At 40.7% G+C, this 20,492-nt stretch overlaps 1 protein-coding gene across 3 annotated transcripts; it reads left to right on the forward strand.

Annotated features, from left to right (window-relative positions):
* Positions 1–11,971: 11,971 nt before the first annotated feature.
* On the forward strand, positions 11,972–20,206 carry GGCT (gamma-glutamylcyclotransferase). Of its 3 annotated transcripts, XM_054494639.2 has the most exons (4): positions 11,972–12,265; positions 16,151–16,296; positions 17,907–18,042; positions 19,592–20,206. In XM_054494639.2, exons 1-4 carry the CDS (start codon positions 12,125–12,127, stop codon positions 19,733–19,735), a joined length of 567 nt encoding a protein of 188 aa, XP_054350614.1. In that variant the 5' UTR covers positions 11,972–12,124; the 3' UTR covers positions 19,736–20,206. The 3 variants fall into 3 exon arrangements, with proteins under 3 accessions (XP_054350614.1, XP_054350615.1, XP_063523485.1); XM_054494640.2 differs by lacking the exon at positions 17,907–18,042 and having other exon boundaries at positions 11,988–12,265; XM_063667415.1 differs by lacking the exons at positions 16,151–16,296; positions 17,907–18,042 and having other exon boundaries at positions 11,988–12,265.
* Positions 20,207–20,492: the final 286 nt, after the last annotated feature.

The raw sequence follows: 20,492 nt of genomic DNA on the forward strand, positions 1-20,492 counted from the left end.
ATTAGAGAAGGGGTTTCACTATGTTGGTTAGGCTGGTCTCGAACTCCCATCCTCAAGTGATCCACCTGCCTCGGTCTCTCAAAGTGCTGGGATTACAGGCATGAGCCACTGTGCCTGGACAGTAATAATATTTTTTACAAGGCTGACATCAGCAGATCAGCTATTCTGGAAAGATTTTTAAACACTCAGAGGATTTTTTTGTGTGTTTGTTTGTTTGTTTTGTTTTCTTTTCTTTTCTTTTTTAGAGGCAGGGTCTTGCTCTGTCACCCAGGCTAAGGTGGAGTGGTGCAATCATAGCTCACTACAGCCTCAAACTCCTGGGCTCAAGCAATCCTCACACCTTTCATACCTTAGCCCCCTGAGTAGCTGGGTGGGACTACAGGCATGCATCACCATGCTTGGCTAATTTTTAATTTTGTATAGGTGGGGTCTTGCCATTTGCCCAGGCTGGTGTCAAACTCCTCAAGTAATCCTTCTGCCTCGGCCTCCTAAAGTGCCAGGATTATAGGCCTGAGCCACTACACACAGCCTGGAATTTTTTTAAAATAGTCAATTAAAATGCTTCATTTAAGTGTATGTCTCTAAGAAAATTTAATAATTGATTAAATATTGTTGAATAGACTGAAAACACAACATCCAAGCACATTAATTAAGCAAATAATGCAAGCATAGCTCCCACACTCCATAAATGTTTTCTAGTCGTCATTCCAAAGCCATTCTTTTTAGAGGATCTTTAAGAAAACGCTTGGCTGTCATCTAATTATTATACAAGAGATTAAGAATTTACTGAGTTTACAGTTCTTTCTATGAAGGAAAGAATGAGGTCTACACCCAAAAGAAACATTGGGATTTTCATTTAAGTAAAGCTGTATTCTCATTTAAAATGGTACTAGTGCTGTTGTTGGCAACAGACACATGAAGCAAAATTTTCCTTTTACATTTGAATTTCAACTGCATTTAAAGTGTTATAAATACCATGAATACATAAGCTAAGGGAATGAATGTATTAACTCTGATGCAGTCTGTTAGGTTTTAACAGTAGTGAATCTTGGGATCGGTACATCTCAATCCAGTATAACTATGGTAAATGAGATAGAGATTGCTGAATTGTTGTATTTCCAGGACTTTTCAAAAGTGACTATTAAGGTTGGCCGTGGGATCTAGCAGGTTATTGTCCTAGAACACTTGTGGCCTTCTCCTAAACCAGACTGGGAAAATTCTGGTTCTTTATTCACAGACATCTCAAAGGGCAAAGAGGGAGGCACCATGACATTCTGCAGTTGCAGACCTCTCAGGATGAGACTGTATTTTTCCATACAGCAAGGTTGATTTGATCTGGCCTAATTCTCTGATTGATGTGGTGAGAGGCAGGACTACTTGGGAATGTATTCGCTGTGCCTGATTTCTCTCTGGGCAATTTATTTGGTCATCAATCTTTTTATCCTCCTGACATTTGATTTCTAGATATTGGCCCAAATTCCATAAGATAGGAATTTTTGTTCTGAATTTTAATAACATATGTATTTTAATTAATAGTATATTTTAAAATAAAAGTAATACAACAAAAAGAAAAAAACAAAGGCAAAAAAGTAACCTAAGAATATATGCTCAAAAGTGCCAAAAATAAAAAAGACTACAGAATTTTTAAAATAAAAGCTTTTTGTTCAACTTGCTGCTCTTCTTCCCACTTCTTCAATTCCATTTCTTTTCCTATAGGTGATCATGGCTAACATTTTGGTGTTTGTCTTTCCAAAGTGTATAGTTATAGATCCGAATAGAAATGTAGATACAGAGATATCAAAGACAAGCATGGACTAAGCACTCAACAATCAACTACGTTGGGTCTACTTTTCAAAGTTACTCTCAAAACAAGAATCCAAATTGTCTGTTAAACATACTGGAATTTTAATACATTCTTTTTTTTCCCCAGAACATTTCTGATTTCATATATTCTGGCATGTTTCCTGCCATGTGGCAAACCATAAGCTGAAAGAGATATAAATATAAATAACACTATGTCTAACAAAATTTGCTCAGAATATGCTAAAGCATTAGTATAAATGTCTACATCTTAAGTCAGAGCTAAAGAACAAGTTTCTCTCAGAATCAAGGAAAGCTGGGGGAAAAGACCATAGAGAAAAAGGATATGGGTGCCTGTATGAGGCAGGGGAGGTTTTTGACTCCAGTGCACCTAATTAGCAAATATGTATCATTCATCTGTGCTGTGGTAAGCACTGTAGTATGCATAAATAGAAGGTGTGGTCCCTGCCTCCAGAGGGCTTACCATCTACAGAGAAATCCAACTAATCGGACAGGAGAGACTCAGATAATGAAGGTTTGCATAAGAGCCTGAATTTGATAAGGTAATGAACAAAAGACAGCCTCTACAGGTTTTTATAGATAGGAGTGAGATGATAAAATCAAATTTAAACAATGTGTCTTAACTCCCTTCCGGCCTTTCATTTCCATTCCATGAATGCTACCCTGGCTTAGGCTTTCATGACTTTGCCTATTTGCAGTGACCTTGTATTCAGCACTCTGCCATCTCTCCATTTCCTCCCAAGCCATCCTGAACACAGCCACATGTTTGATTTTCTAATGGCACACAAGGGAACGTCTCTGCTCAAAAGCCAAAAATGACTCTTCTTTGGCCACCAAATAGTCTGAACTTTTTGGTGTGAAACTCAAGGCCCTCCCAGAAACAATATTAATCTCCTTCCAGACTGTCTCCCATTTCCTAATATTAACCCCTTGCTCTGTTGAAATTGAAGCCATTTCCCAAAGCCACCTCTGTGATGTCCTTATGTGATTCCCGCCCTCTTCTTGTCCTCCCCTGCAACCCCATCTCCATAGAAAAGCAGTCAGAAAAACCACCCCAGGAATTGTTGCAGTAATCCAGGAGTGAGATGAGGATGGGAGGTAGAGGGTGAGCCTGTGGGGATGAGGAGGAGGGTGTGACACAGGGAGTAGCCACAGACCTTATTGACTGATGGCAGATAGGGTGTGAAGGAGAGAGGCGAGTCAAAGGTAACTCATTTTCGGTTTTAGGCAACAAATACAAATCTTTCTCAATAACTACTCATCCCACATCCTTGTGGCTATTGGAGGTTGATATTTATTTCATACTGCCTGTATAACCTGGGACCATATATAATTAATGATGATTTCTCTGTATTCTAGATCACGAATATATATATATAAATATATACAAATATATAATATATAATATATATTTGTATATATATTATATATTATATATTTATATATTATATATATTTATATATAATATATATAAAATATATATTTATATATTATATATTTATATATATTATATATATTTATATATTATATATATTTATATATATTATATATTTATATATTATATATATTTATATATTATATATATTTATATATATTATATATATTTTTATATATATAAATATATATATATTATATATATAAAAATATATATATATTATATATATATTTACCTTAATGCAGGCATAACCAAATACTTTACTTTGGGAGCCAGATGTCTTTAAGATACACTCTAAAATATTATTGTGGAATTAGATACACTGCTTTCCACATAAACCATTAATAGATACATTGAATAAGAATCTTTATTTCATTCCCAGTGTGGTTTGGAGTATAAGACTTAGGAAAGTGTCTGTGAAACCTACAGTGAGAAATTCCACTGGGTCTTGACAGCTGGAGTGGGCACTCAAATGTGCCCAGGACTTTTCTCTAGCTCCCTTCTCTGCTTGAGCTGTGGTCTGCTTTCTCCTTCTCTGTAGCTCAGATCATCTTCCTCCACTTCTCAGCCCACATGTCTAACATGGCTGGGACCAGCTCAGAGTGTTTCAAATGTGTAGGTTCTTGGAGAGAGAGAGACCCAACCCTCTTAGACTCTTAGACTCAGGTACACATTCTCAGGGAAGAAAACTGGAACCAGCAGAAATATCAGATCCCTATGTTCCCTGACCAGTGCTTCCTTCTCTAAGAAGGAAAACCTACTAAGAAGACAAATTACAGCTGGAAGGTTGTTTGGTAAGTGTGGAATCACCTATCTAATCTCTCAGCAAGTCTTACTTGCTCTACCACAAAAAAAAAGCAACCCAAATCCATCCTTTTCCCAGCTTCACTCCCTAGTCCAAAGCCACCATCCACCCTTGTCAAAACCTCTGCAGCACTGTCTTTGCTTATTTCTTTTCTTTTTTTTTTTTTTTTTTTTTTAGATGGAGTCTCACTCTGTCGCCCAGGCTGGAGTGCAGTGGCGCGATCTCGACTCACTGCAAGCTCTGCCTCCCGGGTTCACGCTATTCTCCTGCCTCCGCCTCCCGAGTAGCTGGGACTACAGGCGCCCGCCACCATGCCTGGCTAATTTTTTTGTATTTTTAGTAGAGACGGGGTTTCACCGTGTTAGCCAGAATGGTCTCCATCTCCTGACCTCATAATCCACCCACCTCAGCCTCCCAAAGTGCTGGGATTACAGGCGTGAGCCACCGCACCTGGCCCTGTCTTTTCTAATTTCTTAACTATCATTTCTATCCCCTTAGAGTTGATTCTCCACTCAGCATGCAGAATTATCCCTTTGAAAATCAGATCATATTCCTACCTAAACCACCCTCAATAGCTTGTGATCTCTTAGAATCTAGATTCCTTAACATGGCCTCAAGGGCCCACGTGACCCAGCCCCTGCCTATCTCTCTACGTCATCTCCGACTGCTTTTGTTCCTTCCACTCTAATCACACTTGACCTCCTGACCTCAATCATGCTAATAAACTCATGCCTCATTTGGATTTATTTTCCTAGTGGAAGAAAATGCATTGATCTGTGAACACAAATACATGGTTTATCTGTTACAGTTCTCATCGCATGTCAACAAACTGACATTCTGATGTGTACATCCATCTCTTATGAGTCTGCTTAGTGTGAATCTGCCCCCTCTGGTAGTACTGACAAGATTGTGTTTCTCAGCCCACAGAGCTAAGACACAGACTCATGAGACCCAGTCTCTGTCTAGAGTTCTACTGCCCCTGAATGGCATTGCCTGCACAGACAGCTGGCCTTCCTCAGCAGACACACAGCCTTTGTACCATACAACTCTTCAGACTTGCTATGATGTACAAATGTCTTTCCTTGAAATGCTCTTCTGAAAATGGTAAATGCTAAAACTGATTACAATGCTATTGAAAATGGATGAGCAAGTTGATCGGCTGAGATGTGAAAACAAATTCTATTTTAATTTTTAATCTAAAATATTAGAAAGAATTTTGCTTTCCTATACTTTGCTATATTTAGTAAATATACACTAATATAAGAATTTTGCTTTACTAAAACAGTAGAAACCTCAGTTAGCCAGGCAGTCATCATCTGTCACATAAAAGGTGTCCTGAGGAGGAATGGGAGTGCCTCCCCTGGGGAAGAGGCTGATGGTGGCTCTGGCTGTCAGTCACTTTCCTTATCTTGGTATTTACTGTCATTTATCTGGGCTTAGCTAAACAGATTTATAGAGAATTAACTCTCACAAAATGGGAACATAATTTAAAAGATTTCTGCAAAGAATTGGACAGGAACTCTTGTCAAAATTGTAAGCAGAAGAAAAGAAAAAAGAAAGGGACAGAGCCAATATTTCTCATACTTCTGGTACAAGCTCCTCATCACATTCATTGTGGTGTAAAAATAATGGTGATCTAGTAACATCTGACAAGGTCAGCCAAAATGATACATATAAGAATTTAGCCCTCCACCTAGGAGGGCTATTAGCAATAAAAATTTCCATCTACTATAACTTATAATTAACTTTGACCTATATGTGTATTTCCCTTGAGATTGGCCAACGATTGATTGAAACTACCACAATTAATGACAGATAAAATAGCTTTTTTTATTTTAAAATTTCTATTTTGTGGGTATTATAGAATGTATTTTATATATTAATATACATATAATTACATACTATTATAATCATATATTAATATTAACATATAATTGTGTGTGTTCAAAAATTTTTAATGGCACAATCAAAAAACTTTAAAGACCACTGGATTAAAAGATGGCATTTAGGGCCCAGCACAATGGCTCAAGTCTGTAATCTCAGCACTTTGGGAAGCTGAGGTGAGGGGATCGCTTGAGCCCAGGAGATCAAGGCCAGCCATGGGCAACATGGCGAAATCCCATCTCTACAAAAAACACAAAAATTAGCCAGGTGTGTTGCACCTGTAGTCCCAGCTGTTCAGCTGTTCAAGAAACTGAAGTGGGAAGATCACTTGAGCCTGCAAGATCGACGCTGCAGTGAGCCATGATTGCACCACTCCAGCCTGGGAGACAGAGCAAGGCCTTGCTTCAAAAAATAAAAATAAAAGGTGACATTAAGAAGAAATCTGATCTCATTGTCTTTATTATCAAGTGATTGAAGGCTATAATCATTATTTCATAATCTTGTAGATAACGATTGTACTTGAAAGTGGGCTATTAATAACCAGATATATCTAGAGCACCAAGGTTTTACAATTGTTAGAAATTTGAGAAGCAGCACCTAGTAGTGACTTAGAGTCAGACTGCATGGCTGAATCTCTGCTTCAGTCATTGCTAACTACAGCCTGGGGCAAGTTAGTTGACCTACTATGCCTGTTTCCTCACTGTAAAAGGAGAATAATATCAGTACTTTCCATATATGACTATTTTCAGGATTAAATGAGCTAATACATTTAAGAATTTAGGCCAGTGCCTGGCATTTAAGAAGTGCTCAATGAATGTTAACTAATATTAACCTGGCTTTGGTTAAATTTGAAAAAACAAACACAAAAACACAACTAACTTTGTTACCTACTGCCCCTTGCTGGCCAACCTGGGTCAGTACACTGCCATCTATGTGGGGAAGCTAAATAAATAAGTGCTTGGAGTAAGGAAAGATTTTTGGTGTTGAGGTAATATCAATGCTAAACTTATGAATATTTTTGCAAAATAGTCTTGAGAAAAATCAATTGTCATGAAATTAAGTAATTAGCAAGAAGTATAGGAAGAGAAATTAAATATCTGTAACAATAATTAAATAATAAGCACGTTTTAGATTCTTAAGAGCAGTTGAAAAGCAAGACATTTTAAATTGCAGTGCTCTGAAATAGGACCCTTGAGAATTTATGGTGCAATAGAATATGATTTGCCAAGAAAAGCAACTTTCTCCTTGAAATGACCAAGTATGTATTTCAAGTTCTGCCTAGATGTTTGAGGGGTAGGAGGAGGTATTATCTTCTGTAGGGAGACCCCCTGAAACTACTGCTACAGAATAAAAGATGAAATGCTCCTGGTTATTGTAAGAACAAAGTTGCATGCAGGACTGTGTAAAGACAATGCCAGGTTGGGCTGCCAGAATGAGCCAACAGCGCGTGATGTGCTTCCCCCTGCAGAGAGCCTATGAACAGACATGCAGTCAGGGAGGTTTCACATCACCAAGATTCCTATCCCAGAAAAGCAGATGTTCATAGCTCTGGGAATGGAATGCAACGCTTGTGGACAGCCTATAAGCAGATGCATGAGGGGCACCTGTTCATATGGATAAGATAGGGCTATAAATGCCCTCATCTTGCCACGGCTTTTCTAGGCCTCTTTAGGGTTACGACATACTCCCTTCTGAGAATTTCTGGTCTAACCAGTTGTCTAGCTTCACGTCCTGTTTCTATAGATTGTTTGTAACCAGCTTTTGCTGCAACAGTTACTGCTGATTAATATCTTGCTAATCATAGGTTATAGAAAGACTGTGTTTCTGTTTTAAGGCTCTGTTAGAAATGACTGATGTAAATTCTTATCTCTGTATACTGTACTTCTTATGTTATGTGATGTTATGTTAAAGAATTACTTCATCCCCATGTGACCATCTCACCTCATAATCAAACGACCCTAAATCCCTCACTAACCCACACCCGACCTCACTAAATTTAATAATAAATGCTGGTATATCCAGTGCATTGGCTGCACCGCAGGACCAGAAGATGGTGACCCCCCGGACCCAGCTTTCACTATCTTGTGTGTGTCTATTATTTCTCGACCTGCCGATCCACCCGTGAACAGGGAAAGAGCCCCATTGCATTGCGGGCTGCTCGGAAGATCCCACAATAATCTTCCTATTTGTAGATTGTATAATAATAATAATGCTATTGCTTATTGAGTGCTCACTACATGGCAAGGACTTTCCATATATCACCTTTTTCCTTGTTCTTTTTTTAACATGAAAATATTCAAACATATATAGATTAAAAAATATAATGAACATCGATGTATATCACATTTAACATTTAACACTTTCTGTATTTTTTTGTTCTGAATTATCTTAAAATATAGGTATCAAATATTTTAACCCTATATATGCCAGTATACATGTCTAAAAATAGAGACATTTTTCTACCAAAGCACAATACCATTATCACACCTAATAACAATTGCCTAATATCACCTAATGCCCCAGTGAAAACTCAAATTTCTTCAGTTGTCCCCGAAATATCTTTTATATCTGGCTTATTAAACCAGAATCAACAGAGGACAAGCCATACATTTGGTTATTGTTTGTTTGTTTGTTTGTTTTTGAGATGGAGTCTTGCTCTGTTGCCAGGCTGGAGTACAATGGCGTGATCTTGGCTCACTGCAAATTCCGCCTCCCAGGTTCAAGCAATTCTTCTGCCTCAGCCTCCCGAGTAGCTGGGACTACAGGCATGCCACCACGCCCAGCTAATTTTTGTATTTTTAGTAGAGATGGGGTTTCACCATGTTGGCCAGGCAGGTCTCCATCTCGTGACATTGTGATCTGCCTGCCTCAGCCTCCTAAAGTGCTGGGATTACAGGCGTGAACCACCACACCCAGCCACATTTTTTAAATTTCTTTTAATCTAGAGCAGCCATCCCTCAGTCCTGCTTTTTTTCTTTTTAATGACACTGACTTATTGAAGACACTGGGCCATGTGTTCAGTAGGGTGTTCTACCATTTATTCTGGGTTTTTCTGGTTGTTTTCTCCTGATGTTATTTTATTCTTCTATCTTTGCACTTCCTGAGACAGGAAGATAGATTTAAAGGCTTGATGATGTTGAGGTTAAAATTTTTTGGAAAGAATACTTCATAGATGATGCTAGAGCTTCATATTGCCTCAAATTGGGAGACATTTAATGTCAGGCTGGGCCACTTTTATGGTGATAAGATTGTTCTCGGTTAAGGTAGGAGGGGAAAGATTTCCCTGTGTTGTAAAAATGTAACAAGCAGTAGGCCAGGCACGGTGGCTCACGCCTGTAATCCCAGCGAGAGGTGAAGCCAGTTGGGCTTCTGGGTCGGGTGGAGACTTGGAGAACTTTTCTGTCTAGCTAAAGGATTGTAAACGCACCAATCAGCACTCTGTGTCTAGCTAAAGGTTTGTAAATGCACCAATCAGGGCTCTGTGTCTAGCTAATCAGGTAGGGGACTTGGAGAACTTTTCTGTCTAGCTAAAGGATTGTAAATGCACCAATCAGTGCTCCGTGTCTAGCTAAAGGTTTGTAAACACACCAATCAGGGCTCTGTCAAAACAGACTAATCAGCTCTCTGTAAAATGGACCAACCAGCAGGATGTGGGTGGGGCCAAATAAGGGAATAAAAGCAGGCCACCCAAGCCAGCAGGGGCAACCCACTTGGGTCCCCTTCCAGGCTGTGGAAGTTTTGTTCTTTTGCTCTTCGCAATAAATCTTGCTGCTGCTCACTCTTTGGGTCTGCGCCACCTTTATGAGCTGTAACACTCACCACAAAGGTCTGCAGCTTCACTCCTGAAGCCAGCGAGACCATGAACCCATGGGAAGGAACAACTCCGGACAGGAGGAACCAGCAATTCTGGACGGGAGGAACGAACAACTCCAGATGGGAGGAATGAACAACTATGGACATGCCACCTTTAAGAACTGTAACATTCACTGTGAAGGTCTGCAGCTTCACTCCTGAAGTCAGTGAGACCACGAACCCACCAGAAGAATGAACAACTCCAGATGCACCGTCTTTAAGAGCTGTAACACTCACCGCAAGGGTCTGCAGCTTCACTCCTGAAGTCGGCGAGACCACTAACGCACCAGAAGGAAGAAACTCCAGACACATCTGAACATCTGAAGGAACAAACTCCGGACACACCATCTTTAAGAACTGTAACACTCACCGCGAGGGTCCACAGCTTCATTCTTGAAGTCAGTGAAACCAAGAACCCACCACTTCTGGACACACCAGCACTTTCGGAGGCTGAGGCGGGCGGATCATGAGGTCAAGAGATCAAGACCATCCTGGCCAACATGGTGAAACCCCGTCTCCACTAAAAATACAAAAAATTAGCCAGGCATGGTGGTGGGTGCCTGTAGTCCCAGCTACTCAGGAGGCTGAGGCAGGAGAATGGTGTGAACCTGGGAGGCGGAGCTTGCAGTGAGCCAACATCACACCACTGCACTTCAGCCTCGGCGACAGAGTGAGACTCTGTCTCAAAAAATAATAATAATAATAAAAAAAATTGTAACCAGCAGTAATCCCCAGGGCATAATTTGGCATCAAGTGAATATCCTGTTCCCTATCACCTTTTCACCAAATGATATCATTGATGATCCTGGCATGAATCAATTATAAAATTCCATTATTCTTTTAGTATTACTTAGTTGGCATACTTTTGTAAAGAGAACTGTTTCCTCATCAACTGGTGCTCATCATCAGCTGTATTTCGGTTACCCCGAAATACAGCTGCTACTAGAAAGGCGGAATACCTGTTTGTTTTCCTAAATTATCACTTTGCAGAGTAAAGAGTTGGTGTAGTAGTCACCACCAATAGTGTGGCAAATGAAGTTAGTTTTTTAAAAATTTGGATTAGTCTTTGGGGGGAATGGCTTTTTTATGTTTAAAGTTTCCAATCATTTTTCAGTTTGCAGTCATCGTTATTTTTGATTCTCAAATTGTTCTAATTTTGGCCAGTGGGCAACTTTAGGCTGGCTCCCATGTCCTTTTAGAAGGACCTCGTTCGTCTTGAGAGGCGTCCTGACTTTCTGACACAAGATGTTCCAAGTTGTCCTCATTCACTCCTAGCTCCCGACCTGGCATCAGTCATTTCTCGAAGGATCGCTTGGTACCTTTTAGTGGGGGGTGGTATTTAGAGATTAATAGCTGGGTGTCAAGGATAGACAATGCTCCTACGCCCTTATTTTCATTCAAAAATTAACAATATAGGTTTCAAAAAATACACTTAGGATGTGTGTGGGGGGGGGGAGGGGGGAACCAAAACACAATATAGGGGTTTCTACTGTGACCCTAACTTATATTATGATCCCAATTTTTAAAAAGAGGAAACGGAGACCAGAGGTGCCCAAAGTTACTTGGCTAGTAAATGGCAGCGTCGGGATTTAAGCCCAGGCATGTAACTTCCATGCAACAGGGAAGGGAGTCCCAAGCATTCAGAGGCGCCGCTCCAGGAGGCGACGGGTCTGTGGAAAGGGGTCAGGTTGATGACTAAGGCTGGGGGTGCGGGAACCAGCAGAAAGGGTGAACGGACCCGTCCTGCCCGACTCCTCTAGGCCAGGAAGGCAGGACCGGGCGAGCGGATGAGGGAGCCGTTGATGGAGTGGCCAGGGCCGCTGTTTCGCCTCCGATCTGACCAGAACTTCCTAAGGCACAGAAAGTACCAAAGAACCACACACGCGCAGCCCAGAGCGGAGAAACCAGGCACGCGCCGCGACCTTCAGCCAGTGCCCATCGGACCCGACCGGCCTGTGAGGAGTGCCTGTCCACCCCGCAATCAAAGGAAGCCTTGAACAAGGAGGGGAGGGACATCAGTAGATCGCGTCCAATGAGGAGCCAGCGCCGGGTTGCTTCAGAACAGACTATTTCTGAGTCTCATCGGAAGGCGGAGAGAAGGCCGTGGGGATGGCCAATCAAAGGGGGCGACTCAGGTCGGTGGGGACTGGCAGCCAATCAGGAGAGCGCTCGCTCCTGACTCGACCGGCCAACGCTTCCCGCCAGTCCCCTAACCCTGAGGCTGCGGCGCAGCGGTCACTGCGCCGGGGTAGTGGGCCCCAGTGCTGCGCTCTCTGGCCGTTCCTTACAGCTCTGCTCCAGGCACCCGTGCAGGCGTGTAGTGGGACATGGCGAACTCGGGCTGCAAGGACGTCACGGGTCCAGATGAGGAGAGTTTTCTGTACTTTGCCTACGGCAGCAACCTGCTGACAGAGAGGATCCACCTCCGAAACCCCTCCGCGGCGTTCTTCTGTGTGGCCCGCCTGCAGGTGAGTGGCCCCGCCCGCGCTACCCACGCCGGGGCCTGGATGCCCAGAAGGCTTTTCCTCGGGGGCACAGGTGGCCGATCGGGCCAGGAATGCAGTTCTTCCTGATGAGGGTACTAGGACGCGGCTTCCGCCTCCTGAGCGGGTCCACCTCCTCCGCTGCGCCCACTGCCCGGCGCTGCCCCGGCCACGGTGCCCTCTCGGGCTGCCTGGAGTTTTCCGCCTCCTGGCCTTTGCACCGGCTGCTCGGTCTGCACCGATTTGGCCTCTCGTCCACTAACTTAACAGATTGCATACAGTTGGTACTTCTGGGGAGTCTTCTCTGACCCGAGTCTGGGAATTGGTTGCCTTCTGTTCTGCACATACCTTTGTTACAGCACTTCTCACCTGGCATTGTGAAAATCCATTTACCTGCCTTTTGCTGCTCATCTGAGAGGTCCTGAAAGCTGGGACCATGTCTTATTCGTAATAATGCTGTGTTCAGTTAGGTTAAGGGGCTGGATGAACTATAACCAGTGTTGGTAAATCATTGCTCTTCAGCCCAGTCCATTCATTCATTTAGCACATATTCTGCCGGCACTTAACACTAAGGGTATAAACATGATTGAGTAAAGTGGCTGTTTTGAGGAACTCTCAGTCTGTAGGAGAGAGGTGCAATAGATTATGTACAAAACCTTTTTGACAGCGTCGAATGAGACAAACATGATCTCTGCTAACCTCGTCAGAGTTCTTAGTTGCAAGCAACAGAAACTGGCTGATTTAAGCAAAAAAAAAAGAAAAAAAGAATGTGTTGAAAGGCTATTGGAGAGCTCACAGAATGACCAGGAAGGCAGGAGTACAAAGCTGACAAAAAACGGACAAGCATAAAGGGAGGCGCAGCAACTGTAATACAGTGGGCATCACACAACAGAACCAGCCCACGGAGCCTCTTCGGCGCCACTGCTGAACTTGGTAAACGTGGATGCTGTATTGTTCACCACCACCACCCCCTGCCCTGGACACTGCCTGCCTCTGTACATCCCTGCAGTTTCTGAAACCCAAATGTGTCAGCAACTCTGGAGTCCCTGCTGTCTTGGGCACTAGCTTCTAATTGAAAGCCCCAGAATGTCCTGATTGGCTAAGTTTTGGCCACGTACCCATGCCATGACTTTAAGCAAAACTGAGAGAAGCAGCTTCTGGCCTTTGAAGCCTCAAAAATGGGAGTCCGGCTCTGGTACTCCCTATTCCCAAACTCGTGAAGTAGGGAATTTCCCAACTGTAGGAAGGGAGTCCAAATGCTTATAGTCAGGGCAAGGGGAAGAGATATTAAACAAGGGATTATTCAGTTACAGGTATATGGTCCATCTTAAAAAGGAGGCATGCAAAGTGCAATGGGGTGTGTGACCAGGGTACCTGACCTAACCAGGATGCTCAGGAAAGCCCTGCCTGGAAATGTGACTTTTAAGTTGAGACCTGAATGATTGCAGAGGTGGGGAACACACAAAACAGGGAACAGCATCTTCTGCAAAGGACCTGAAGAAAGAGGAAGCTGGATCTTTCAGTCAGTGTGGCTGGAGTTTAGTAAGAAGAATGTGGCATGAAGACTGGAGATATGTGGAAGGGCCACATCTTCCAGGACCACAGAAGCCAAATAAGACACACTGCCGAACTAAAGCACATGAAAGATCAGATTTCTATCTCCAAAAGCCCATTCTGGTCACATGGAAAATAGATTTGAAGGAGGGAAGAGTGGATGTGGAGAGTTCAAGAAGTTTTCGCAGCAATTTATGCCAAAGATAATGAATGGCATCTTGAACTAGGGTGGTGGCAGGGCAGGGTGGGTGGATTTGAGAACTAATATGGAGATAACATTGTTAAAGCATAGTGATTGAGTGTGAAGAGAATATCAAAGATGACTCAGGTTTTTAGCACCAGGTAGATGCAGGTGATGTTTGCAGAGAAAAGAGGAAAATCCAGTTTGGGAGGAGACAATTTTAAGTTCAGTTTGAACATTTTGAATTTGAAATGCTTGCTAAACAGTCAAGTGAACAGAATAATATTAGCAAACATTTATTAAGTACTTACTGTGTGCTAGGCCCTGTTCTAAGCACTTCTGAAGCTCAGAAGAGAGATCTAGTCTGGGTTTAAAGATGATCAGAATATTTGAAGCCATTGGAGGGGATGAGAATGTCTTGGGCAAATTGCCGAATGAATAGAGAAAATGGCCTAGACCATGGGTGTCCAACCTTTTGGCTTCCTTGGGCCACACTGGAAGAAGAAAAATTGTCTTGGGCCACACATAAAATACACTAAAACTAATGATAGCTGATGAGCTAAAAAAAAAAAAAAAAAAAAGGCCCATGCATAATTTTCATGATGTCCACCACCACAGGTAAGCAAAAAAGTTCTTGCGTCCAAAGGGTTGGACACCCATGGCCTAGACTGAGCCTTGAGCAACTCCAACATTTAAAAATCAGGTAATGGAGGAGGAGTTGGCAAAGGGGATTGAGATCAGGGAACAGCCTGAAAATCAGGAAGGAGGCAGATCAGAAGGTGGTTACCTATGTTCCGCTGAGAAGTGGAACAAGATGAGGAATGAAAATAGTTTATTGGATTTAGCAATACACAACCAGTTAGTGTGAATTGTAACTTTTATCAGATCTCCTGTTGTCTTGCCAGAGACATGTGGTCCCAGAAGAACATCTCTTATGCTGAATAAAGGTACTGGTCACTCCAACCAACCCAATTCCTGAGATGTCTGACAAGTTTTTCGAGAAAATATAAGTGACAGGGATAAAATATAAACCTGAAAAGGATCCTAGAATTATCATTTAGTTCAACCTTTTAAATTTATCTATAAGGAAACTAAGCTCTGGAAAGATGGAAAGAAATCTCCCTAGACCAAATAAGCCACATAAGGATTCTGTTTTTTATTTGTTTTGTTTTTGTTTATTTTTTAGTTTGTTTTTTCATGTAAGGATTTTTAATCTTCCCCAGGACTCTATCCCCTGATTGCCCACCTCTGTGAGGAAAGAAGTTAAACTAGAAAACTAATTTCATTACTTATTAGTTCCAAGACCTTAGGAAGGTTGCTTAATCTTTCTAACCCACAGTGTTTATTGCTGTAAAATAGGTATAAGAAAGTTGTTAGCAAAATAAAAGGGAAAGGTCCATAATTATATTATATATTAGCCAATAGCACTGTATACAAAATGATCCACCCGCCACGGCCTCCCAGAATGTTGGGATTACAGACGTAAGCCCCTGCACCTGGCCCCCAAAACACACCCTTTCATCCATGCCTTTGGGCATGCTCATCCCCTGCTTAAATGGCCTTCCCATTTGCAGTTAGTGTTAGCTGCTCTTATGATTATTGTAGATAAATTAGTATAATTCATGAGTATTGGTGTTCATAAGTACACAAATCATTCATCTTCAAATGCCAGGTCCCTCAGGGCAAATTTGGTGATATATGTTGGTAGGATACTCTACAGACATAAAAGGAGAGAGAATATTATAACCCACATGTAGCCATCAACCAGCTTGTCTCTAAGTAAAAGTTTATGTGTATGTAAGAAGACTGGGAAGTAATTTGCAAAAATGAAAACAGTTGTGTTAAGGCATTGGGGTTATGGGATTTTTTTTTTCCTTAAACTTTTTGTTTTTATTAAGATGTCTATACATATTCAGTGTATGTTTCATTTTTAAAGAAAAATATTTAAAAAACATAATCCTTGGGATCTGGGTCCTTGTCTAACTTTATATTTTCCACAGCTGCTTACGCATAGAAGGAACTCAGTTTATTGAATGTTTTAATTGCATGGAGTTCAAGGTAAATCCTTTTTATTTTGATGAGGGAAATTTGGATTCAAGTGGATATTGATCATATCACTTTGATTTCCTTTGTAGGATTTTAAGCTTGACTTTGGCAATTCCCAAGGCAAAACAAGTCAAACTTGGCATGGAGGGATAGCCACCATTTTTCAGAGTCCTGGCGATGAAGTATGGGGAGTAGTATGGAAAATGAACAAAAGCAATTTAAATTCTCTGGATGAGTAGGTGGCTTCTAATTATAAGTTAAACAGTAACTAATTCAGAAAGCAGATTGTATGTGAGGATGTGTATCTGTGTTAGTGTTAGTTTTTCAAAACCACATACTACAGCCATATTCATTATACTTTTAGAGTCAACATAAAAGGCATGATAATGTGAGTTTGCTAAAAGGTCTAGAAAGGCTATATTTTCTGATAAAGATTTGGGGGGATGTTTGTAATCTCTTATTTAAAAGATGGAAGCCCTTATTTTTCATTCTATTGTCTTTCGTAATTTTTCTTTGTAGTTTCATACTGTGAAAAGGCATGAAGATTTCTGTAATTGTTACATATTTTTGTTGATTTTGAAAGTACTTGAATTCAGTTTTTAAAGAACAATTATTTAAGATGGCAGGTGAATCAGTAAATAAGTAATACTTTGTAAAAGCATTTGACAACATGTTAGAAATGCTTTGATACTTTTTATAACTAGAGCTCTCAGAGTTGTGTGGCAGAGCATTTCATACAAAGAAAAGTTGCAGAAAGAGTAGGCCTTGAGAAGAGAGGGTTATCTGACATGCTCAATACTTTGCCTCATTTGTGAAGGAGAATGAGCCATCCTCTCTACCTTTGTTCTAGGTTGATATTCTCTTGCTGTCAGAACACCATCCATTTTTGTAGCCCAAAGAACAATGTTTCCGTGGTATAAAGTTGAAAAAAAAAAAAAAAAAACTACATTGAAGCCTCTTTTAAGACAAGATAAATATGGAGAGTTATGTTAGGAGTATAACAAGTAATATTATGTCTCAGGCCTTCTAATTGAAATGCTAAGCTAAGCTTACTTTTTTTTTTTTGTAATGGAGTTTCGCTATTGTTGCCCGGGCTGGAGTGCAATGGCATGATCTCGGCTCACCCCAACCTCCACCTCCCGGGTTCAAGTGATTCTCCCGCCTCAGCCTCCCAAGTAGCTGGGATTACAGCCATGCATGCGCCACCATGTCAGGCTAATTTTTTTTGTGCTGTTTTTTAGTAGAGACAGGGTTTCTCCATGTCGGTCAGGCTGGCCTCGAACTCCTGACCTCAGGTGATCTGCCCGCCTCGGCCTTCCAAAGTGCTGGGATTACAGGTGTGAGCCACTGCACCCGGCCTTTTTTTTTTCTTTTTGAGATGGAGTCTTGCTGTCTCCCAGCCTGGATTGCCACAGTGCAATCTCGGCTCACTGCAACCTCCACCTCCCGGGTTCAAGTGATTCTCCAGCCTCAGCCTATCGAGTAGCTGGGACTATAGGTGCCCACCACCACGCCCGGCTAATTTTTGTATTTTAGTGGAGATGGCGTTTCACCATGTTGGCCAGGCTGGTCTTGAACTCCTGACCGCAAGTGATCCACCCGCCTCGGCCTCCCAAAGTGCTGGGATTACAGGTGTGAGCCACCATACCCAGCCTAAATGCTAAACTTACTTTTGATGTGGTAAATTTATATATTCTCTACCCCAAATACATAGGGAGCAAGTATGCTCATATGCAGTTAAATGTTTAATCCTATACCCCATCTTGACTATTATAAAAAGACCTTACCCGGTGAGCTAAATTGGCTAGGTCAAATATGGTTAAAATTTGGCTGTTCTGGTTTCAGGCAAGAAGGGGTTAAAAGTGGAATGTATGTTGTAATAGAAGTTAAAGTTGCAACTCAAGAAGGAAGAGAAATAACCTGTCGAAGTTATCTGATGACAAATTATGAAAGTGCTCCCCCATCCCCACAGTATAAAAAGGTAAGCTATTTACAGACTGGTGGTGATTACTTTTTAAATTTCACTGAGAGAAACCAAAGAATATATTGTTTTTAAAAGACTTTAGGCCCGACGTGGTGGCTCACGCCTGTAATGCCAGCACTTTGGGAGGCTGGGGCAGGCAGATCACCTGAGGTTAGGAGTTTGAGACCAGCCTAGCCAACATGGTGAAACCTCATCTCTACTAAAAATACAAAACTAGCAGGCCGTGGTGGCAAGCGCCTGTTATCCCAGCTACTTGGAATGCTGAGGCATAAGAATTGCTTGAACCCGGGAGGTGGAGGTTGCAGTGAGCTGAGATCAGGCCACTGCACTCCAGCCTGGGTGATAGTGAGACGCTCTCAAAAAAATTTCTAAAAAAGAAATAAAAGGTTTTGTATGTTTTAAATTCCATGTAAACATTTAATAAAAATGTTTTTAAATATAAAAATGATATTTACCTAATGTACAGATTCAAAAATATTATGTGTAATAATAGAATTATGTTTTTAAAACTATTTATTTAAAAAAATTTTTAGAAATGTATGTGAGTCAGAATTCTAGACATGTATTTTCTTTCTTTCTTCCTTTCTCTCTTTTGCCTGGCAATAAATTTTTGCTTCATTTTTATGATGTAGACATGTATTAAAGTAGAAAAGAATATTTATGAGTGTATTTTAATAGATTTAGTCTCTCTCTCTTGCTCTCTCTTCCTCTTTCTATATATATACGTATATGTATATATATATGTGTATGTGTGTGTGTATATATATATATATATGCTTTTATAATGTTTTTCTCCCCATAGCAGAGTATTTTGTGAATACCAAGATTCATTTTTATAAGGGAAAAAAACATACTTTCTACTGCTGAAATGTGTTTCATCCCTAGGCGGAGAAAGAAACGTCACACTGCCTTTCAGAATCAGGGAAATCACCCTTGCAAGCACAAGACAAGAATGTGGGATAGAGACCCCAACATTCTGTTTAGAACCTAAGCTTAGCTCTCTATTGTCAGGCCCAATCAGGTCATGGCACCTGTAATAGGTAATCTGGTTCCTAGGCCTCGTCTGGAATTTTTTAGTATGGAACCTAGAGAAATTAGCCTGGTATAGATTATGAAAGTACCGCTAAACACAGTTGCCACTTATTCCCCCATGTCCAATTCAGAGCAAGGGTAAACTCTGGCATTGCAACCAAGACTGCTCTCTGTAAACTTTAAATTTTTTTTGAAGAATGGTATTTTTTTTTCTTAAAAGGTCATATAAATTCTATATAGATATGTTTGTCTTAAAATATTTAAAATCATATATTGAGAAAGTTGATATTCCATGAGGATGCTTCATTTGGCTTTGGAAACTCCATACACATTCATGCTCAGTGTGAGAGGAATGACAGTATTCTATTTGTTATATAATTGTTTATTCCAGAGTTATCTGAAAGCTAGTATTTCATACTTTGAGAAGGCAAATAAAGCTGTGGTATGGTACATTAAATTATATTCCTAACTAAAAGAGTTTTTTTGTTTGTTTGTTTGTTTTAACCATTTCCAGATTATCTGCATGGGTGCAAAAGAAAATGGTTTGCCGCTGGAGTATCAAGAGAAGTTAAAAGCAATAGAACCAAATGACTATACAGGAAAGGTCTCAGAAGAAATTGAAGACATCATCAAAAAGGGGGAAACACAAACTCTTTAGAACATAACAGAATATATCTAAGGGTATTCTATGTGCTAATATAAAATATTTTTAACACTTGAGAACAGGGATCTGGGGGATCTCCGTATTTGATCCATTTTCAGCAGTGCTCTGAAGGAGTATCTTACTTGGGTGATTCCTTGTTTTCAGACTATAAAAAGAAACTGGGATAGGAGTTAGACAATTTAAAAGGGGTGTATGAGGGCCTGAAATATGTGACAAATGAATGTGAGTACCCCTTCTGTGAACACTGAAAGCTATTCTCTTGAATTGATCTTAAGTGTTTCCTTGCTCTGGTAAAAGATAGATTTGTAGCTCACTTGATGATGGTGCTGGTGAATTGCTCTGCTCTGTCTGAGATTTTTAAAAATCAGCTTAATGAGAGTAATCTGCAGACAATTGATAATAACATTTTGAAAATTGGAAAGATGGTATACTGTTTTTAGAGGAATAAACGTATTTGTGGTTTAACCTGTTGTCTCTACTAAAGTACTTCATTTCATTATGTTGTTAAATCATCACACATGCTGGGTCTGGTCTTGGCCATGCAGCATCTGTAGTAGAGTAGTATTGTACAGACTCTGGAGCCAAATAGCCAAGGATCAATTGTCTGTGCCACCATTTCTCACTGTGAGACTTTGGGTTAGTTTATTCTCTGTGTCTCAGTTTCCTCACATATAAAGTGAGGATAATCAAAACATCTACATCTTAGGATTATTTTGAGGATTAAATGAGGATAATATATATATATAAGCAG

The sequence above is a fragment of the Pongo pygmaeus genome, chromosome 6, assembly GCF_028885625.2.
Source record: "Pongo pygmaeus isolate AG05252 chromosome 6, NHGRI_mPonPyg2-v2.0_pri, whole genome shotgun sequence".
NCBI lineage: Eukaryota > Metazoa > Chordata > Mammalia > Primates > Hominidae > Pongo > Pongo pygmaeus.

What these genes read in the sequence shown, in the direction of transcription:
- GGCT (XM_054494639.2), top strand. Translation starts at nt 12,125, where the DNA reads ATGGCGAACTCGGGCTGCAAGGACGTCACGGGTCCAGATGAGGAGAGT. An exon ending in AATTTAAATTCTCTGGATGA is followed by an intron (nt 16,297 to 17,906) that starts GTAGGTGGCTTC and finishes TTCTGGTTTCAG; the next exon opens with GCAAGAAGGGGTTAAAAGTG. An exon ending in CATCCCCACAGTATAAAAAG is followed by an intron (nt 18,043 to 19,591) that starts GTAAGCTATTTA and finishes AACCATTTCCAG; the next exon opens with ATTATCTGCATGGGTGCAAA.